Genomic DNA, 18,489 nt, shown 5'->3' with positions numbered 1-18,489 from the left:
TGTACTCTCACTCTGTCCCCACCAAATTCTATATTCTTTTTTTTTTCTTTTTGGGTCACATCCAGCGATTATCAGGTGTTACTCCTGGCTCTGCACTCAGGAATTACTCCTGGTGGTACTGGGAGAACCATATGGGATGCGGGGATTGAACCGAGTCTGCCACGTGCAAGGCAAACGCCCTACCTGCTGTACTATATCTCTGGCCCCAAATCCTATATTCTTAAGCCTAAATATGCAGCTATGTGTCACAGGCACAAGATCTGGGTTCTATTCCCTCATTACAAAAAATGTAATTACATTCTTTTTACCCTGGCCCATGAAGCCTGCATTGCACCACATTCTCCCTGGAACAGAGCTATAAGTGTTCTTGAATGGAATGAAAATGGATAAAAATAAAGGTAGAGAGAAAGGCAAGTGAACTTGACCCCCTAGGGCTGGAGTGAAGGACAGACATCCAGAGACTGAAGAAGTGGGCTAAGTGGGGGTAGCGTTCATAGCAGGGGGAGAAACTATTTCCTCTCTTCGTCCAGGCTGTGTCCAGAAAGCTGAGAGAGGGGTGAGGTAAGGTCAATATTTACCAGAGAGGAAGGAGGTTGGAGAGATCTTTATCACAGCAAGCAGCAGGTGCTTTGAAATCAGACAATGATGTTGATGTTGTTCCAGACTTCCGAGTCCAAGAGAACCAGTGTCAGGGACTATTTACAATCTGGGAAAATGTCCATCCCTTAGGACATTGCCTGTGAAGAAAGTCACGGTGGATAAGACTCAGAGAGAACCTTGGGCCTGCGATGGTGACCGTGAGTTGAGTGTGCGGCTTGGTAAGATGGAAGGAAACACGGCAAGGAAACCGAGGGACGTGTCCTCGGTAAGGGAAGTGGGTGTTTTTTGTGGAGAATGCTCACCCCTTCCCTGCCCCAGTGTCCACTCCTGGCCACACACATCTCTGCTGTGAGGGCCTGAGGGGTAATTTCTGGCCACAAGGCACAGCAGTGCACCCCGTGGAAGGCAATGGGGGAAGTTTTGGCTGAGTGCTCCCAGCCTTTGGTGTCCTCACCTTGACCCCAGAGTCCCGTTTTTTTGTTTGTTTGTGGAGAGTGGTAGCTTAAGTACTGCATGGACTTCTCCAGGCCTGGGGGCTCAGTGAGTCTGGGGGCTCCGGCCAGGACCTCCTGGCAAGTTACTGATGAGTAGTGAGTGGGCGGGGACTGCCGGGAGGAGGGCAGAGGCGGGGTAAGTTTGATGGGAAGCAGTAATTTCCTTTTCTAACATTCAATCGTGCACAATTCACAATGGATGTCTTCTTGGTAGCCATCCTTATTGTGCCGCTCATCCTGGGTAAGTTTCTCTTTTTTCCATTAAGTTCTTGGGCTAGATCTCCTCCCACGGAGGGGGTAGAAAAGAAGGAAATGAGGGGAGAGCGTGTGCGGGTCAGTGTGGTCACCGTCCTGGGTACCAGGGATCCTGTGCTGCAGGTCGCAGGGGTCTGGAGGGTGGGCCGGGAAAGTTCCGGCAAAGGAGAGGTTGGTGGAGGGGAGCCCCCAAACAGGGGCCGGCTCTAAGGAGACTGAACTCCATCACCACCAAGCTGAGGAGAGGAAGGAAGATCAGGAGAAGGGAGTTGCAGCATTAGGGTTTCCCGCTTCGTTCTGAGCGCACTGGACTGAAATCCTCTCATTTAGGACCCCCCACATTTGCGCTGTAGTGGGAGAGGCGCTCCTTGAAGCAACGCAGTCCGAGGCCTGCGGCAGCCAAGGAAGCATTCTGAGTGGGAGGAAGCCTTGTCTGGTAAGGCCAGAGAGAGGGGTAGCAGAGAATGCTGCCCCTCGGGACACCTCCCCCGAGGAGCGAGGTTCCTTCCCTTCTTTGTTCCGCAGCCAGGTGCACTATTGTTTTCCCTTTCCTCCAGACTCTTGGTCATCCTTCAGCCAGAGAGCACTGAGGGAGCCAGAGGGAGTATGCAGCAGGCGCCTGGAGTTCTTGATCTAACCTGGTCACAGCCAGGCTTTTTTGAGTCTTGGAAAGGAAGTGAATGTATGCAGGCAGGAGGTAGCTCAGTGGTCAGTGCTTGCCTTGCACATGTGAGGCACTGGGTTCAATTCCAGTCCTGCAAAAGAGGAGGGGGGGGCGAAATGAGCCTAATGCAGACAAATTATGTCATTCAACTATTCCTCTTTAATAAAGTGAATATTGGGGCTTGGAATTATAGTACTACAGGGAGGGCACTTGCCTTGAACTCGACTGACCTGGGTTTGATCTATCCCTGGCACCCCATATGGTTCCCTGAGGCCCCCCTCCCGTCCCCGGAATGATTCCTGGGCACAGCGACAGGAGTAAACCCTGAGCACTGCCAGGTGTGACCCCCCCAAAAGAAAAGTGATGAGTAAATTGCTCCTTCAGTGTTGTTTCCCTAGCTAGCATAAAACAGAAACTAAAACCTAAATCCAAAAACATAAGGGTGTATATGTGTTAGTTATATGTGCAAGCCAATAATATGGTAGAGTTTTCAAAAATAGAGTACAGGGGCCAGAGACAGGAAATAGCACAGAATAAAAAAGGACAGGCCAGAGCCATAGTATAGCAGGTAGGGCGTTTGCCTTACGTGAGGCCGACCTGAGTTCAATCATAAGGTCCCCCAAGCACCGCCAGGAGTAACCTCTGAGCATTGCTGGGTGTGACCCAAAAGCAAAAAAAAAAAAAAAGGGCAATGACCTTGCATATAACCAACCAAGGTCTGACCCCTGGCACCACATATCCTGAGAACCTCCAGGAGTGATCCTTGAGCACAGAGCTAGGAGTATTCCCTGAGCACCACCAGATGTGGCCCACCCCATCCCCCAAAAAATACTGTGTGAGATATGGTGTCTAGTAGATTTAAAGTTGTTTTTATTCCCCAGTTTTGGCTCATACCAGGCTTTGCTCAGGGATCATTTCTAGCAGTGCTTAGGGGGCCAAGTGAGGGATCAGGGATCAAACGTGGGCCAGCTGTGTGCCAAGCAAGCGCCTAACCTGCTGCTCAGTGTCTCTCCATCCCCAGCGCGGGAGGTCTTGATCTCTGCTCTCTCTGCTTCCCACTTGCTTTCAGTTTTCCTTTGACATGAGGGGAGAGGGTGCAGTGCCACCAGCAGGTCAACCTGTTCATACAGGGTGCATCAGCAGCCTGATGATGTCTTCAGACTTCCTGATACCCCAAAATTACTACTGTGCCTCTGACTGGACCCCAACAATTCGGGACCAAGTTTCCCAAGAAATTAAATGGCTAAAAGTTAGGTATGGAAAAGCCACGCCTACAAACCACCTCCCTGCTCAGTTTTACAAGCTTATTTATCAGCCTTGCTTCAGAGACCCATTAATAAATCTCAAAAGAGATTTTAAAAAAACCCTGTAGTTTAATCTTGGACTTGTGCAAGGCTGAACAGACCAGGGTAAATTGGAGTGGGGTAGGTCAGCCTGGTACCCACCCAAGCAAAGCCTCTCCCAGCCACTTGCTCCCATAACCCAAAGTCATCACCATGTCCCTGGTCAGAGTCCACTGTTTCAGGATAGACCTCACCGAGATATAATCTGCTGAAAATTCAGGTATGCAAGTTTTGTGACTGAAATCTCCAGGCTTTTCTAAAGTTGGGATGGGCTCCTTCCCCATACCTCCCTATTACTTCTAGAAGCCTCAGCAGTCACATCCACACCCCAAAGCTGCCAACCAGTTAAAAAATCTACTTCAGCCTTATATTCCCAATAAAAATACTGAACGCCCTGAAAAAACATGATGACTTCTTAGTACCTCTAATACACAGAAGAAGAGAGAAAGAGGGAGGAGGGGTGCCTGACATAGGGGCAGTCTGGGGGAAGAGGCAGTTTCAGGGATGGTGGGAGGGACATATCAGTGGTGGGGGAGGTGTGCCCTGGGGGAGGGGTGGGTGTTGGATCATTGTGTGACTGAAACCCAATCATGAGCAGCTTTTTTTTTTTTTTTTTTTTGGTTTTTGGGTCACACCTGGCGACGCACAGGGGTTACTCCTGGCTCATGAACTCAGGAATTACTCCTGGCGGTGCTCGGGGGACCATATGGGATGCTGGGAATCGAACCCGGGTCGGCTGCGTGCAAGGCAAACGCTTTACCAGCTGTGCTATCGTTCCGGCCCATCTCATAGATATTCAATTAAAAATTTTAAAATAAAATAAAATACAAAATCATTGCAAACCAATAGAAAAAAGAAAGAGTGAGGGGAATCAGTTTCCTATTCTGGGACTTGTAAAAGCATAGAGTCATAGGCCTCATTACCGTATGGAGCCCCGAAAACTGAGAAAGATTTAGAGGTACAGAGGCAGGGAGATAGTCTCACACTGACAGCCCAGGCCGAGAGAGAAAACTGACAAGGTGGATCAATTGGCTGTCTTTCTGCTGCTCAGGATTTTCCGGTGTCCCTGACTTTAGCTCTGGTCTCCACAGGACAAGAATACACGGATGAAGATGTGCTGGCCGAGGAGGAGTATTACCAGATCATTTACTACTATACCATCACCCCCGTCTATGGTGAGTGAGTATAAGGAAGCCAGTTCTCAGATAGGATTTTTTAATTTTTGCTTTTTTTTTTTTCTGGGTCACACCCAGTGATGCGCAGGGATTATTCCTGGCTCAAGCTCTCCGAAATTACTCCTGGCGGTGCTCAGGGGACCATATGGGATGCTGGGAATCGAACCCGGGTCGGCAGCGTGCAAGGCAAACGCCCTACCCTCTGTGCTATTGCTCCAGCCCCCTCAGGATTTTTCAAACTAGCAGTTTTCAGTTCTTTGGGAACTAGTTGAAACAATTTGAAACAGTTTCAAATTTGTGATTTAGAAACCACAGAGACAGGATATCAGGTAAAGTTCTTGCCCCCATACAGGAGACCTGGGTTTGATCCATGCACCACAGATGGTCCCCTGAGCACAAAGCCAGGAGCAATTCCTGAACATGGCTGGGTGTGGCCCCCCCCAGAATTTAATAAAAACAAGTAAGTAATAATTACCAGAGAGGGCTTGGGCCAGGATGATAGCACAGCGAGAAGGGCATTTGCACACAGTGCATCCCACATGATACCCTGAGCACCACGAGGAGTCATTCTAAGTGCAGACTCAGAAGTAAGCCCTGAGCACCACTAAGTGTGGCCCCCAAATGAACAAGACAGAGAAGCAGGGCTGAGTGCATGTTTTGCATGCAGAAGCGCCAGGTTTAATCAACCTCTGAGCACTGAGACAGGCGTAGGTCCTGAGCTCAGCTTGGTGTGGCTCCCAAACAAAAACTCACAGTTACCATTAGATTAGATCTCTATGTTTCACCTGCAGTCAGCTCAAGTGTTTTGGGAACTGTCTTCCTCATTTCATTTCCAGGCCTAAGTGCTACCTCTCTCCTTTCTCCTCTCCAGATGACTTTGGAAATTTCACTGTTGATTATTCCATGTTTGATTCAGAAGACAGGCAGGTGAGTGACCGTCTCCTGACATTTGGGAGGAGGAATCTGCAGTGCTGGAGCAAGTCAGGGAGAAGCTGGATGGGGAGGCTGGGGGATAACTCAAAGGGATAGAGTACATGCTTTGCAGAGGGACAACTTAGGTTGAACCCCTGAGCACCCCTAAGTGTGACTCCCCCACCTCCCAAAAAACCTGGGCATTTTAAAAAGTAACTAATAGACAGAAATAAAAATGAGGTAGATGAGGGAGGGAGGAAAGGTAGTATATCGAGGAGGGCGCTTCCCTTGCAGACCCAGATTCAATCCCCAGTATCCTCTGTGGCCCCCCAAGCCTGACAGAAGTGATTCCTGAATGCAGAGTCAGAGATTCCTGAGCATAGCCTGGTGTGGTCCCCAAACAAACAAACAAACAAAGGTAGTTGAAGAGAACGTAGGTGATGAACTTAAAAGATTTAAGAGATTATCAGCCAGCTGAGAAGGCGAATGAAACAAAAGCCAGGTTGGGGTGGGAATAAGAGACAGTGGGGGAGGGGGCAGAGGCAGATAGGGAGGGCGCTTGCCTTGCACATGGCTGACCTGAGTTCGGTTCCCAGCATTGCATGTGGTCTTCTCCGCACCGCCAAGAGTGATCACTGAGTGCGGAGCCAAGAGTATGAACCTCAGGGTATAGCCAGAAGAAAATAAGAAGCACGCAGGTTTGCTGAGATGCGGAGCCAGAGTGACAGTCCTTGGTTCAAGGGAAGCAATGAGGACAGGGCTGTGGCTCAGCAGTACAGCACTTACCTTGCATGTGTGAGACCTTGGGTTCAGTTCCATACAACACACACACCACACACACACACACACACACACACACACACACACACGAAGAATGGGTGAATAGGATGGGAATTTGATCCTTGCAAACATAAGGTAGGGACACTCACTGAGTTTGTCTGTAGGGGCAGGGATTGACAGAGGTGGAAAGGGTGAGAACTCTAGAGGATCTTGGAGGAACGTTAAGAAGAGATGGCAATAAGTCTGCTTTCTAATCATTCTCTGGAGGACAGAACCAGTTGGAGAAGGCAGTCACGGAAGCAGTGGAGACAACCATTAGTCACGGAACAGAACAAGGAGAACATCACAAGGCTGTAACAGTGAAGCCCATGACAGTGGGACCAGTGAGTTGATTTGGAATGAGTGGGAAGGGGTGGAAACACGTTTGACTCTTAATAGTGCCCAAGGCTGGTACGGAGTAGAGGGAAAGCCCCAGACCAGTGAATGGGGTACCACATAGTAGGCCCGAAATGCAATTGTTCATCTCAGTTTACCTATTCTCTCTTACATGGAGGCTTCATACCAACCCCATAGACAGAACTCGGGGAAGATTCTCTGCAGTTACTGTTCACTTTAGTACTTATCTATGCCTAAAGCTGCTAAGGAATCTAATGATGGGAAAATAAATGTATGATTTTTTTGTATTTATAAAACTCTAGACTGGGGCCAGAGCAACAGTACAGTGGGTCAGGCACTTGCCTTGCATGTGGCTGGCCAGGCTTTGATCCCCAATATTTCATGTAGTCCCCTAATGGAGTATATTCTTGAGAATAGAGTCAGGAGTAACCCCAAAGTGGCACCAAGTGTGGGACCAAAACAAATAAAAACAAATCAAACTCTATACTTACACTTATGAAACATCAAGAACAAAACAAAAAGGTTTAAAACAAAATTAAGTTATATATAAAAGATTGTGGAATTTTGAAGCCACAGACTGGCTCCTCAAGTTGGCCTGCAATTACTTAATTCTTTCTAAATAAAAGCTTTCTTAGCCTTCAAAAATTAAAAATATGTTTAAATATGAGAGCACTGGGAGAAGGAGGGTGAACATTTACTAGGCCCCTAATACATGTTCAGTAATTTCATATATGAAAAATAGGGCCAAAAGAGTCTGAACTGCCAGGCTGGAATTTGAACTTCAAGCAAAAAGGAGTAAGTTCTCCAGCATTGTTTTTTGAAGAAAAAAAATACAGAAGGCTGGAGAGATGGTACAGCAGGTAGGTGCTTGTCTTGCAAGTGGCTGACCCAGGATGGATCCCCAGTACCCCTAGGGCTCCCCAGGCCCACCAGGAGTGACTCCTGAGCGCAGAGCCAGGAGAAAGCCTGGAGTAACACGGGGTAGCCCCAGACAACAATAACAAACAGGGACCAAAGAGATAGTCCAGGACTTTGGGCACTTGCCTTGCCTCTGAACCCCCCAGGGAATGGCCTCCGAACACAGAGCCAGAGTAAGTGCTCAGGGCACCTGGCTTCAGCCAAGCACTTTCCTCTCCCCAAAAAATTAACAATATTTTTTTTTAAAAAAAAAGGGTTTGATTTTGAGGGGGTACACACTAGATGTGTTCAGGGATCACTCCTGGTGGGGCTTAGGGGACACTATGTGGTGCTAGGAATTGAACCTGGGTTAGCCTATCAAGGCAAACACCTTACCCTCTGTATTACTTGCTCTTCTGATCTCCCCTTAAAAGATTATTTTTATAGTTGTACACAGGATGTAATGGAATGAGGAGAACATCATGGCATTTTCTTTATTCTATTAATGATCTGGACTAGGGAAGTGGCAACTTGAATAAAGAGAAGGAAATATGATTTTTTTAAAATAAAATGCGTCATTTTATAACTGAAGAGAGAGCATAAAGGATTGGACACTTGCCTTGCACACGGCCAACCCGGGTTGGATCCCCAGCACCCCATATGGTCCCCTGAAACATCATCGGGAGTGATCCCTGAGTGCAGAGCCAGGATTAACCTCTGAGTATTGCCAGGTGTGTCCAAAAAAAATACCAAAAGAAAATGCCTTATTTTAGTGATAATCCCGCTAAATGCTCAATGACTGAGAATGCTACAATAACTTCAAAATTCAAAGTTGGATATCTCTGAGGAGATGGTGGGTCCATAATGATGAACTACAGGAGGTCAGGTGGGTTAAAAATGAAGCTGAACAGAGGTATTGACCAGGCTGGACCAATTGGGACCATCTGAAGGGTTTGAAGTAGGTCAAGGTAACAGTTAAAAAAGGAGCTTCATTCAAAAGAACCAGGGGACAAGTGGGCCAAAGTCCAAGGGCATACCTGCAGTAAGCAGGAGAGGGCGCGTCTAGCACAGATCTGATGGAGAGATGGGCCATCAAGTTTGTATCATGGGATGGGTCTAGGAAAGAAAGTTGAATGTGATCAGTCAAAAGCTACAGAAGCCAGTGAGTCATCGGCAACTCCAAAGAATGCCGTTTTAATTGTGTTGTTGAAGCAGAAGCTAGACTGTTGTGAAATAAGAGGAGTGAGAGGATCACTTGAGATTTCTCTATCATTTGAGAAACTGAGAGATAAGGTAATAGATAAAAGAGACAGAAACCTCTAGAAAGAGCAAGCACACCAAAGTCGAGGCTGGATGAACACAGCTGTATCTACAGGTAGAAGTCAGTAGATGGAAAACTGAAGGTTTACGATAGAGACAGACATATTTTAAACTCCACAGTAGTCTGCCTTTCCTGTGGCATCCAGGTCACTAGACAACAACAAACACACATTGCTGCATTGAATCAGAGTGATGGAGGAAGGCTAGAGCTTCCTCTACACCAGAGAGAAAAGAGTCAGAAGTTGGTGTAGTAGATGGCTCTTTCCAGGAAGGGGCAGTGGACATGGGACAGTAGGGAGGATGACACTGTCGCACAATGGGGCATATCTGTATTTCAGCAGAGTCCAGATCTGACGGATGCTGTATCGGGTCTTCAGAATCCGGTTCCTCTCCTCCTGTCCTGGGCCCTCGTGCAGGGGATGATGTATTTCACGTAGAAGGTGAGAGCAGCAGGGGCTGCTGAGAGCATCAGATACTGTCTCTGCTAGTGTTTCCCTCTTGGTCAATCTCCAGTGACTAAAGACAGAGGGCACTGCCTTTATTATTAGCTTCCAGAGAGAGTTCTGAGCTATGGAGGCCAGGCTAACAAGGTTTTGTAACCATGTTTTTGTAACAATTTCTATTTTTTCTAGATTGGGAGGTCTTGAGGAGTAGGTAGAATGGAAAGGTAACATGTCCAAGTTTCCAAGTTGGCCCATGGAATCAGAGTTGTTTCCAGCCTGGCTATGGCTGAGACATGGCAGGTGCCAGAGAGCAAAATGGGTGGTGGCATGAAAGCAAGCAGAGTCCAGAGACAAAGTTCAGGGGCAGGACAGGTTGTAGCTTCTAATGTCAGGGAGAAAGGGTGGGGAAAGAAGGGAGAGAAATCCTTCTGAGAGGAAAGGATTTTCATTGAGATCTCAAACTATGGAGCATGGAGGGATTTAGTGGGAGGAGGAGGGGAGAGGGCAGCTCTCTGAGAGGAGGAACGTGGTGACTCGTGTGGAACCCAGGGCCTTCTTCAGTCCTGACTCTCATTTTTGTTCATTTCCTTTCTTTGCTTCCCTCCCACCCTGCCCCTTTTTCAGGAGACAAGGCTGCTACCACTTTTTAGGTGGAAAGAAGAGATTGGAAGAGAAAATAATGTTTAGAATTTGGAGAAATAGGCGCTTACCTTGCAGGGGGCCAATCTGGGTTCAAATCCCCAAAACTACCTATGGTCCTTTGTGCATCACTAAGAGTGATCCCTGAGCACAAAGCCGAGAATAAGCCCTAATCACCACCAGATGTGCCCCCAGAACCCCAAAAGTAAATAAATGTTTACTCTCTACTCCTTCATTTGTGTCTGTTTTAAAGACATGACATCATCACTGTATGACATCACTGTCATCCCCTTGCTCATCGATTTGTTCGAGTGGGCACCAGTAACATCTCTCATTGATAGACTTCTTGTTACTGTTTTTGGCATATCCAATATGCATGGGTAGCTTGCCAGGCTCTGCCTCTCGGGCTCAATACTCTCCGTAGCTTGCCGGGCTCTCCGAGAGGGGTGGAGGAATCAAACTCGGGTCGGTCGCGTGAAAGGTGAAAGCCTAACCGCTGTGCTATTGCTCCAGCCCCGCTGTACTGTCGCTCCAGCCAATTTTCTTGGATTTTTTAAATCCAATTTCCTTGGATTTTTTAATCCAGTTTTCTTGGATATTTTCTTGGATGTTTTAAAGACATCCAAGAAAATACGAAAACTGTGGGAATGGGAAGGACAAATCAGAATAGGTACTAATGGTATCAGAGGGAATGAAAAAGATGCAAATCAATCCCTAAGCATCACCAGGTGTCCTAACGCCCCACTCACACACACACACAATACACACACACACACACAAAACCTAAGATGCAAATCAACAGAAACTTTGGAAAGCATAGCAAATACCCATCAAAACAAATTTATTCACAGTTTATGATTCCCTCTATTTCAATCTTTTTTGTTGTGGGTAGGGCACCCTCAGCAGCACCCAAGGCTCACTCCTAGGGCTGTGTGTGTATGTGTGTATAATTTGACAGCACATTTGGAGAGAGTTGAGGTTCATGTGTATTCTTTCTCTTTTCTTCTTTCTTTCTTTCTTTCTTTCTTTCTTTCTTTCTTTCTTTCTTTCTTTCTTTCTTTCTTTCTTTCTTTCTTTCTTTCTCTCTTTCTTTCTTTTTTTCTTTTTTCTTTTTTTCTTTCTTTTCTCTCTCTTTTTGTGAGGGAGAGGGGGTAGTCTATACCAGGTGGTGCTCAGGGCTTACTCCTGGCTCTGTGTTCAGGTAGGGCTATATGAGGTGCAGGGGATCTAACCAGTTGAATTCATGCAAATCAAGCACCCTCCCAGCTGTACTATGTCTCTGGCCCCACCCCTTTTTCTTTTTATAAAAATAGGCCCTCGCCCATCTGGATAGGTCAAAGGGCTGAGCTCATGGTTTACATTCTGGGAGCCAGGTGTTGATCCCTGGCAGCTTGGGGTGTAGAGCTCTAGCCCGCCGCCCCTGCTCTAGCAGCTCCTTAGCACCACCACCTAGTGTGGAAAAAATTTAAAAGTAGGGGACTGGAGTGAAAGCAAAGCGAGTAGGGCATTTGCCTGCTTGCAGCTGACCTGGGTTCGATTCCCAGCATCCCATATAGTCCCCCGAGCACCTCCAGGAGTAATTCTTGAGTGAAGAGCCAGGAGTAACCCCTGAACATCGCTTGGTGTGAGCAAAAAAAAGCAAAAAATAAAAAGTTAAAAATAAATAGCACTGCAGTTCTCGTTGTTCATTGATTTGTTCGAGTGGGCACCAGTAACGTCTCCACTCCAAAAAACAGACGTTGTTACTGTTTTTTTTCTTGTTGTTGTTACTGTTTTTGGCATATCGAATATGCCACGGTAGCTTGCCAGGCTCTGCCCTGTGGGTGGGATATTCTCGGTAGCTTGCCAGACTCTCCGAGAGGGACGGAAGAATCCAACCTGGGTCGCCCACGTGCAAGGCAAATGCCCTACCCGCTGTGCTATCGCTCCAGTCCAAATAAAAACAAAACTAAACATTTTTTTTGGGGGGACACACCTGGAAGTGCCAAGGAGTTACTTCTGGCTCTGTAATCAGGAATTACTTGGGGAGCCATATGGGACACCGGGGATCCAACCCAGTCTGCCACGTTCAAGGCCAGCGCCCTACTCGCTGGTACTATCGCTCTGGCCGGAAAATAAATACATTCTTAAATATCTGTAAAACATATTTTGGAAATTTAGGCTAGACTTTAAATTCTATACCCTCCTTTCCCCTCCCCCGCCCTAACAACGTCCTTTTTTCAATAGTAATTGAGACCCTATGACCAGGGCTGGGCCGCCCTCCGGCGGTCTCTAGATGCCAGCGCTTCAGTTGGCCGCAGTCCCCGTTCTCCTTCAGTTACTGCCCTGAGGCTGAATCTGCCACCCTACCTCCTTCAAAGTTTTGAATCTTTTCCAGTGAACATATTAATAAACTGAAGCTGGACCGAGGCTTCACCTCGGGAGATCAGGGCCCCGCCCGCATGTGCTCTCGCCGCCAGGGGCTCGCTGTAGTCCCGGCCCAGCGACGGGGACCTGTGCAGTGGGGGTGGGGGCCGGCTGGTTGTGGAAGTCAGGGCGGAGGAGCGCAGGCAGGACGCGGTGTTCCCGCGGCCGTCCCCACCCGTGGCACCCAGTACGGCAGGAGGCACGCAAGCAGTGGACGCTGGAGAGGGAAAAGTGAGAGGGCGCGGCGGCCGGCGGTGACAGGATACTCCCAGCGCTGCCCAGGGCGCTGGTAACCAAGCAGAGGGCAGCCTCGAGTTGTGACGCGTTTCAGGGTGCGGGCTCCGCGCCCTCCAGCTTTCCATGCTCCCCTTCCGGTGCTCCGGGCCAGGCGGCGTAGGGGCGGGAAGGTCGCGGCTCTACCAGGCCCGCTGTACCTGACTGCTTCTCTGTTGGCTGAGTCCTGTACGCCGTGGCCAATAGGATGCGCCCGTCGGTGACAAGCGTCACGTGCTGCAGACCCGACGGGCACCGAGGGTGCGTACGCGCGTGGGGCGCTGCACCTGTCGGAGCGGGGACAGCGTGGGCCGGCTGGAAGCGCGGCGCGGGCCCGCGGTTGCGGCCCCGGGAGTCCACGGTAGCAGAGGGCCGGACCCTACGCAGGTGGGTGACGCGGCGCGGGCGGCAGAGGGGGCTTGAGGCAACCGTACGCGGGCCTGGGCTCTGGCGGGATCGCACCCAGTGACTGCAGACCCCGAACTTGGGCTGCTGGTGGGCGTTGGTGACCCGGAGCTGCTGTGCCGGCGGGGCGCGGCGGGACTGGTCGGGGTCGGGGAGCCGCGAGGCGGCGGGGCCGGGGCCCGTACAGGCTTCACGGATCCCCTCGACGTGTGAGCGAGGACGCGGCTGGGAGCAGAGCTGGGGAAGGGGGGTCGCGGGTCCGAGCCGGGGTCCAGTTCAATGCAGTGGCAGGCGGGAACCGGCAGCGGTGGGCGGAGGGGGGAGATACCGCTACAACGACCCGGGTCCTAGGCCGCGCCCACCCTGCGGGGGCCAGATCACACCCTCGCCTGGCTCTGCAATTCCGGGGCCCGAGCTCGGACCCCGCTCCCGCCCTTGCCGCAGCCGGTGGATTATGTGCGCAGAGGGTGACCCCGCCCTCCCGCCCGCCGCCCCGCTGCCCACCTCCCGCGGGACCGCGGCCGGCGACCTACAGCCCTCCAGCGAGGACGATGCCTCAAGTGTCCAGGGCCACAGGGAGCCCCGCCCGGCCCGGGTGCCACCCGCTCCAGGAACCCCCTCGGAGGAGACACGAGTGGGAGCGCACCCCTGCAGCTGCACCCCGGGAGCACCCCGGGAGAGGTGCTCTTTGCTCGGAAGGTGAGAGGAAGGAAAAGGCAGCGCCCCACTGAGCCCTGGGCATTTCTCCAGTGTAGGGAGCTCCGGGTCACAAACCTTCTGAACCGGTTGAAGACAGGGGCTTCCAGAGAGGTGAGAGTATAGTGGGCTGCGTTCAGTGGGCTGCCGTGCTCTTTCCCATATTCTAAGTTCTAGATGTGTATTGCACTTAAGTCTTTGGATCTTAATTATTCCTTCTTTGCTTCTGTGACTTAATTTCTTCAGGTGAATCACTTGCAACGCTCTCCACCTTCCCCCCCTCCTGGTTACGTTTTGGGGTCTTAGTCTTGGCTCTTCTCTCGCTCGCATCCTCGGCTTGAGCAGTTTTCAGCAGAGTGTGGCAATGGACAGGATCCAGCGCATTGTAGATGTTTTGCAGAAGCCACGGATGGGGTAAATAACTTGGTTCTTTACTCAGTGCTTCATTAAAAAAAAAAAAAAAAAGTAGGGACTGGAGAGATAGCACAGCAGGTAGGGCGTTTGCCTTGCACTTGGCCGACTGGGGTTCGATTCCCAGCATCCCATATGGTCCCCTGAGCACCGCCAGGAGTAACTCCTGAGTGCAGAGCCAGGAGTAACCCCTGTGCATCGCTAGGTGTGACCCCCCCACAAAAAAAAAAAGTAGCTATCGCCAGTCCTGTTTTACTGCTTTCTGTACACTTCTGTACTTTTTTTGATTTCTTTAAAAGAAGTTATTGGGTGGTGGGGTGGAGCTGGAGAGATAGTACAGTAGGTAGGGTACTTGCTTTGCAGGTGGCCAACCCAGATTCAATCCCTGGCATCCCATATGGTCCTCTGTGAACCACCCAGACTAATTCCTGAGTAACCCCTGGGTGTGGCCCCTGCAAAATTATTAGGGACTAGAGATTAAAATCACAATTTAAAAATTATTACCTTCCCCTGTCACTGCCAGGAGTAATTCCTGCGTGCAGAGCCAGGAATAATGGCTGGTCACATCACCCGGATGTATCCCCAAAACTACAAACAAAATATTACTGGGGCTAGAGCGGTAGTACAGAGGGTAAGGCACTTGCCTTTCATCTGCGTTCCACTGACCCTGGTTTGAATCCATGGTACCACTTATCTCTTGAGCACCCCAGGGGTCACCCCTGAGCATAGAGTCAAGGAACAGCACCTGACCACCACTGAGTGTGGCCCCCCAAAAGACAATATTATCAGACCATAGACATAATACAACAGAGAGGGCACTGGTCTTGCTCAGTGCCCAGATTTGATTCCTGGCACCCCATGTAGTCCCCTGAGCCCACCAGGAGTGATTTCTTGAGTGCAGAGCCAGGAGTGAGCCCTGAGCACTGCCAGGTGTAGCCCAAAACAAAACAAAAATTATGATTTCTTGGGGGGCCTTGAGGGGCCATGCAGTGCCTGGCATACACATCACCCAACTTGCCCGCTGAGCTATCTTCCCAACCCTAAGTAGCCCTTTTTAAAAAATGTCTTTTTCCCCCCACAGGGAATGTTATCTAGGAACTCTGCTGCAGGTTGAAGGGATGTTAAAGATGTGTTTTCCTCAGAGAGCTGCCAAGAAGTCCCCATTGAGTAATGGAAGGCATCAAACTGGGGTTGGAGAGAGAGGAACGAGGTAATGTGTGTCAGAGAAGGTGAGATGGGCACTGTGCTGACATGGGCTTTCTCTTTCATTCACTCTGGCTTTTCTGACCAAGTCTCTTTTTTATCCTCTTTTTTCCTTTTACCACACCCAGCAGTGCTCAGGGCTTGCTCCTGGCTCTGTGGTCAGGGATTATTCCTGGTGGGCTCAGGGGACTGTATGGGGTGCTGGGGATCAACCTTGGGTCAGCTGCATGTAAGGCAAGCACCCTGCCTGTACTAGCACTCCAGCCCCTCGCCAACACTATCTGAGAATGGCTAAACTCCTCCTTTACTTTCTTGAGTCTGTATTATGGTTTTCTTTTAACTTAGATCACTGTGAAGAGTTGCATGAGGTTCAAACTTGTCTCACACATGGCAGTGGATCTGCTCTGTATCTGTGCAGATGGCTTTTACCTGGCTAGGTATTTTCTGCAGGAAGCAGCCTCAACTCTCTCTGCAAATCTTTGGCTCCTCTTTGGCTGCTCAGGACACTCTCCTTCCCGCTTTTTTCATTATGACTGAGCATTCCTTGTAGCAGCCCTGCTAGAAGTGTGTTTTAGGGGCTGGTTGGAAGTCCAGAGCTGGGAGAGAGAAGGCAGCCCGGAGACAGCCACATAAGCACTTCTGGGAGCGGGCAGATCCTTTCCTTTCCTTGGCAATGCCCAGAACTGAACCAGTGGCTCATGTATGCATGGCACATGCTTTACCAATGAGCCACATCCCCAGGCCTATATGTATGTTTTTTTATTTTGTTTCGGTTTGGGGGCCACACCTGACTATACTTAGGGATCACTCTTGGTGGGATTCAGCGGACCATAGAGGTTTCAGGAATCACCCTATGGTGACCACCCTATTCCTGCACTATCTGTCACACTCTAGACCCAAAATTGTTTTGATTTGTTTTAGTTTTTTAGTTTTTTTGGGTCACATCCGGCAATGCTTAGGGGTTACTCCTGGCTCTGCGCTCAGGAATTACTCCTAGAGGTGCTTGGGGGACCATATGGGGTGCCAAGTATCAAACCCAGGTCAGCTACATACAAGGCAAACACCCTACTTGCTGTACTATAGCTCAGGCCCGTAGGCACCCTAAACTCTTAGACCTTATGAGAAGTGGTCTATGTTTGTATTTTTGAGGGGGACACTAAAATGATTGGGAGGGTGAAAGCCTGCTGGAGATGTCTCCTCATTTTCTTCAACCACAATTATTTATTTGGGGACGGGCTGCGGGCGGGAGGGGGCACTCCAGGAACTTTTCAGGGGACCAAACAGTACTGGGAATTGAGCCTGTGGCACCTTCATGCAAAATTTGTGTTCTATTCTGTTGAGTGCTCTCCCAGGTCCACATCCAATTTTTATGGCTTTATGACTGGAGGAGTAATTGATAATTTTTGTTTTTTTGTTTTGGGGCCACACCTGGTGAAGCTCAGGCCTTTATTCTAGCTTTGTGCTCAGGGATCACTCCTGCTGGGACTTGGGGACCATATGGGGGTCAAACCTGGTCCAGCTGCATGCAAGGAAAGCGGCCGTACCCATTGTACTATTGCTCTAGCCCAGAAAGCAAAGGTTTAAGCAAACAGATGGAGATTTTTGGGGATTTTTCTTTGTTTTTGTTTTTGCTTTATGGGTCACACCCGGCAATGCACAGGGGTTACCTCCTGGCTTTGCACTCAGGAATTACTCCTGAGTAATTCCTGAGTGCAAAGCCAGGGGACCATATAGGATGCTGGGAATTGAACCCAGGTAGGCCTCGTGCAAGGCAAACGCCCTACCCGCTGTGCTATTGCTCCAGCCCCCAGATGGAGTTTTGCTGAAACTTTCCCATATCATGTTCTCCCTTTTCTCCCCATCTATTGCATTTTCCAAGTCCCCCCATTTACCCACTGCTTCTTCTCTCGCACCTCCCATGGATAAGACAGACTGACCCAGCTTGGAGGTGTAGTGTTGAAAGCAGAGCAGTCCTGCCACTTCCCAGAGTGGCCAGCTGTGACCCAGCCTTGGACCCATGATACTCCAGTTTGCAGTCCCTCTGTTGGTTCCCTAGGCATGATTCCCCTTAGTTCTGGATCCAGCATTGGCATCATTCTTTTCCTGCAGCCCAGAGTATGCCTCTTTACCCACTCTGCTCCAGCTACTCCCCTCCCCCATCTGGCAGCATCTGGAAATCCTGGGGATCAGCGGAACTGTCCTGAGAGGAGACTTGTTGCCAGAGTTTGCCAGGAACTCTGCCATTAGAATGGAACTGTCCCCTCTCTTCTCCTGAGCCCTCCTCCACAACCAGAGAAGTGACCATGGCACCCCTACAGCACAGGAGAAGTCTTCCTCCCGGAGCTCCTGATGGCCATCTTCTCAGGACTCTTGGTTGTGGATTTATGCAAATATATGTCTCTCTTGCCCTTTGCTTTTAATCCACACATTTGTGTTGAAGAACTAGAAATCCTTTCTTGATTAAAAAAAAAAAATGTTTCTAGGGGCCGGAGCTATAGAAGGTTTGTCTTGCACATGGCCAACCTGAGTTCAATCCTCGGCATCCCATATGGTCCCCTGAGACTTGCCAGGAGTGATCCCTGAGCACAGCTGGCCCTCAAAATGGACTCTGCTAGGTTGTTCAATGGGCTGAGCACATGTCTTGTTCTAAGGTAGCCTGGGCTTGATCCTGGCACTGACTGGTCCTCTGAGCATTGGTCCTGGGAGTGGCCCTCAGCATTAAGCCAGCAGTAGCCGCTGAGCATTGACAGTGGTGGGGAAAAAAAAGAGTCTTATGAACTCAGAGCAGCTAATGGGAATTGTGTTTTTTTTTTCTTTTTGGACCACACCCTGCGATGCTCAGGGGATGCTGGGAATCGAACCCGAGTCGTCCGCATGCAAGGCAAACGCCCTACCTGCTGTGCTATCGCTCCAGCCCCAGGGAATTGTTTTTGTATATCATTTCCACCAACTTGGTTGTCTGGATGGGGTGATATGTATCCTATGAAAGAAGAAAAGAGAGTCTCTATTTCTGAATTCCTGAGAAAGGTCATTGGAACAATATTGGGCTCTGAACTGGATTGTTTTGGTTTAGGTTTGGGGGACCACATGCAGTGCTGCTATGATTTGCCCTGGCAATATCCAGGATAAAAGTTGGGGCTATGGGACGAAAATGTGTTGCAGCCCTTTGAACCAATC

General features: G+C 49.6%; 2 protein-coding genes across 5 annotated transcripts; both read left to right on the top strand.

Moving 5' to 3' along the window:
* Nucleotides 1–1,289: 1,289 nt before the first annotated feature.
* C3H1orf54 (chromosome 3 C1orf54 homolog) lies at nucleotides 1,290–10,115 on the top strand. Of its 4 annotated transcripts, none has more exons than XM_055132577.1 (6): nucleotides 1,290–1,335; nucleotides 4,448–4,531; nucleotides 5,403–5,458; nucleotides 6,496–6,606; nucleotides 9,178–9,276; nucleotides 9,904–10,115. In XM_055132577.1, exons 1-5 carry the CDS (start codon nucleotides 1,290–1,292, stop codon nucleotides 9,271–9,273), a joined length of 393 nt encoding a protein of 130 aa, XP_054988552.1. In that variant the 3' UTR covers nucleotides 9,274–9,276; nucleotides 9,904–10,115. The 4 variants fall into 4 exon arrangements, with proteins under 4 accessions (XP_054988552.1, XP_054988551.1, XP_054988555.1 ...); XM_055132576.1 differs by having other exon boundaries at nucleotides 9,175–9,276; XM_055132580.1 differs by lacking the exon at nucleotides 6,496–6,606 and having other exon boundaries at nucleotides 9,175–9,276.
* Nucleotides 10,116–12,805: 2,690 nt separating this feature from the next.
* CIART (circadian associated repressor of transcription) lies at nucleotides 12,806–18,148 on the top strand. The gene is given in 9 exon segments (XM_055132160.1): nucleotides 12,806–12,984; nucleotides 13,614–13,701; nucleotides 13,753–13,804; nucleotides 14,019–14,112; nucleotides 15,191–15,319; nucleotides 15,994–16,012; nucleotides 17,192–17,243; nucleotides 17,246–17,461; nucleotides 17,464–18,148. Coding segments are annotated over 9 exon segments (1,098 nt in total). The 3' UTR covers nucleotides 17,733–18,148.
* The last annotated feature ends 341 nt before the right edge of the window (nucleotides 18,149–18,489 follow it).

Source organism: Sorex araneus, chromosome 3, assembly GCF_027595985.1.
Source record: "Sorex araneus isolate mSorAra2 chromosome 3, mSorAra2.pri, whole genome shotgun sequence".
Taxonomy (NCBI): domain Eukaryota; kingdom Metazoa; phylum Chordata; class Mammalia; order Eulipotyphla; family Soricidae; genus Sorex; species Sorex araneus.
Note: the sequence above shows the minus strand (reverse complement) of the source record. Positions and strands in the feature narration are given on the sequence as shown.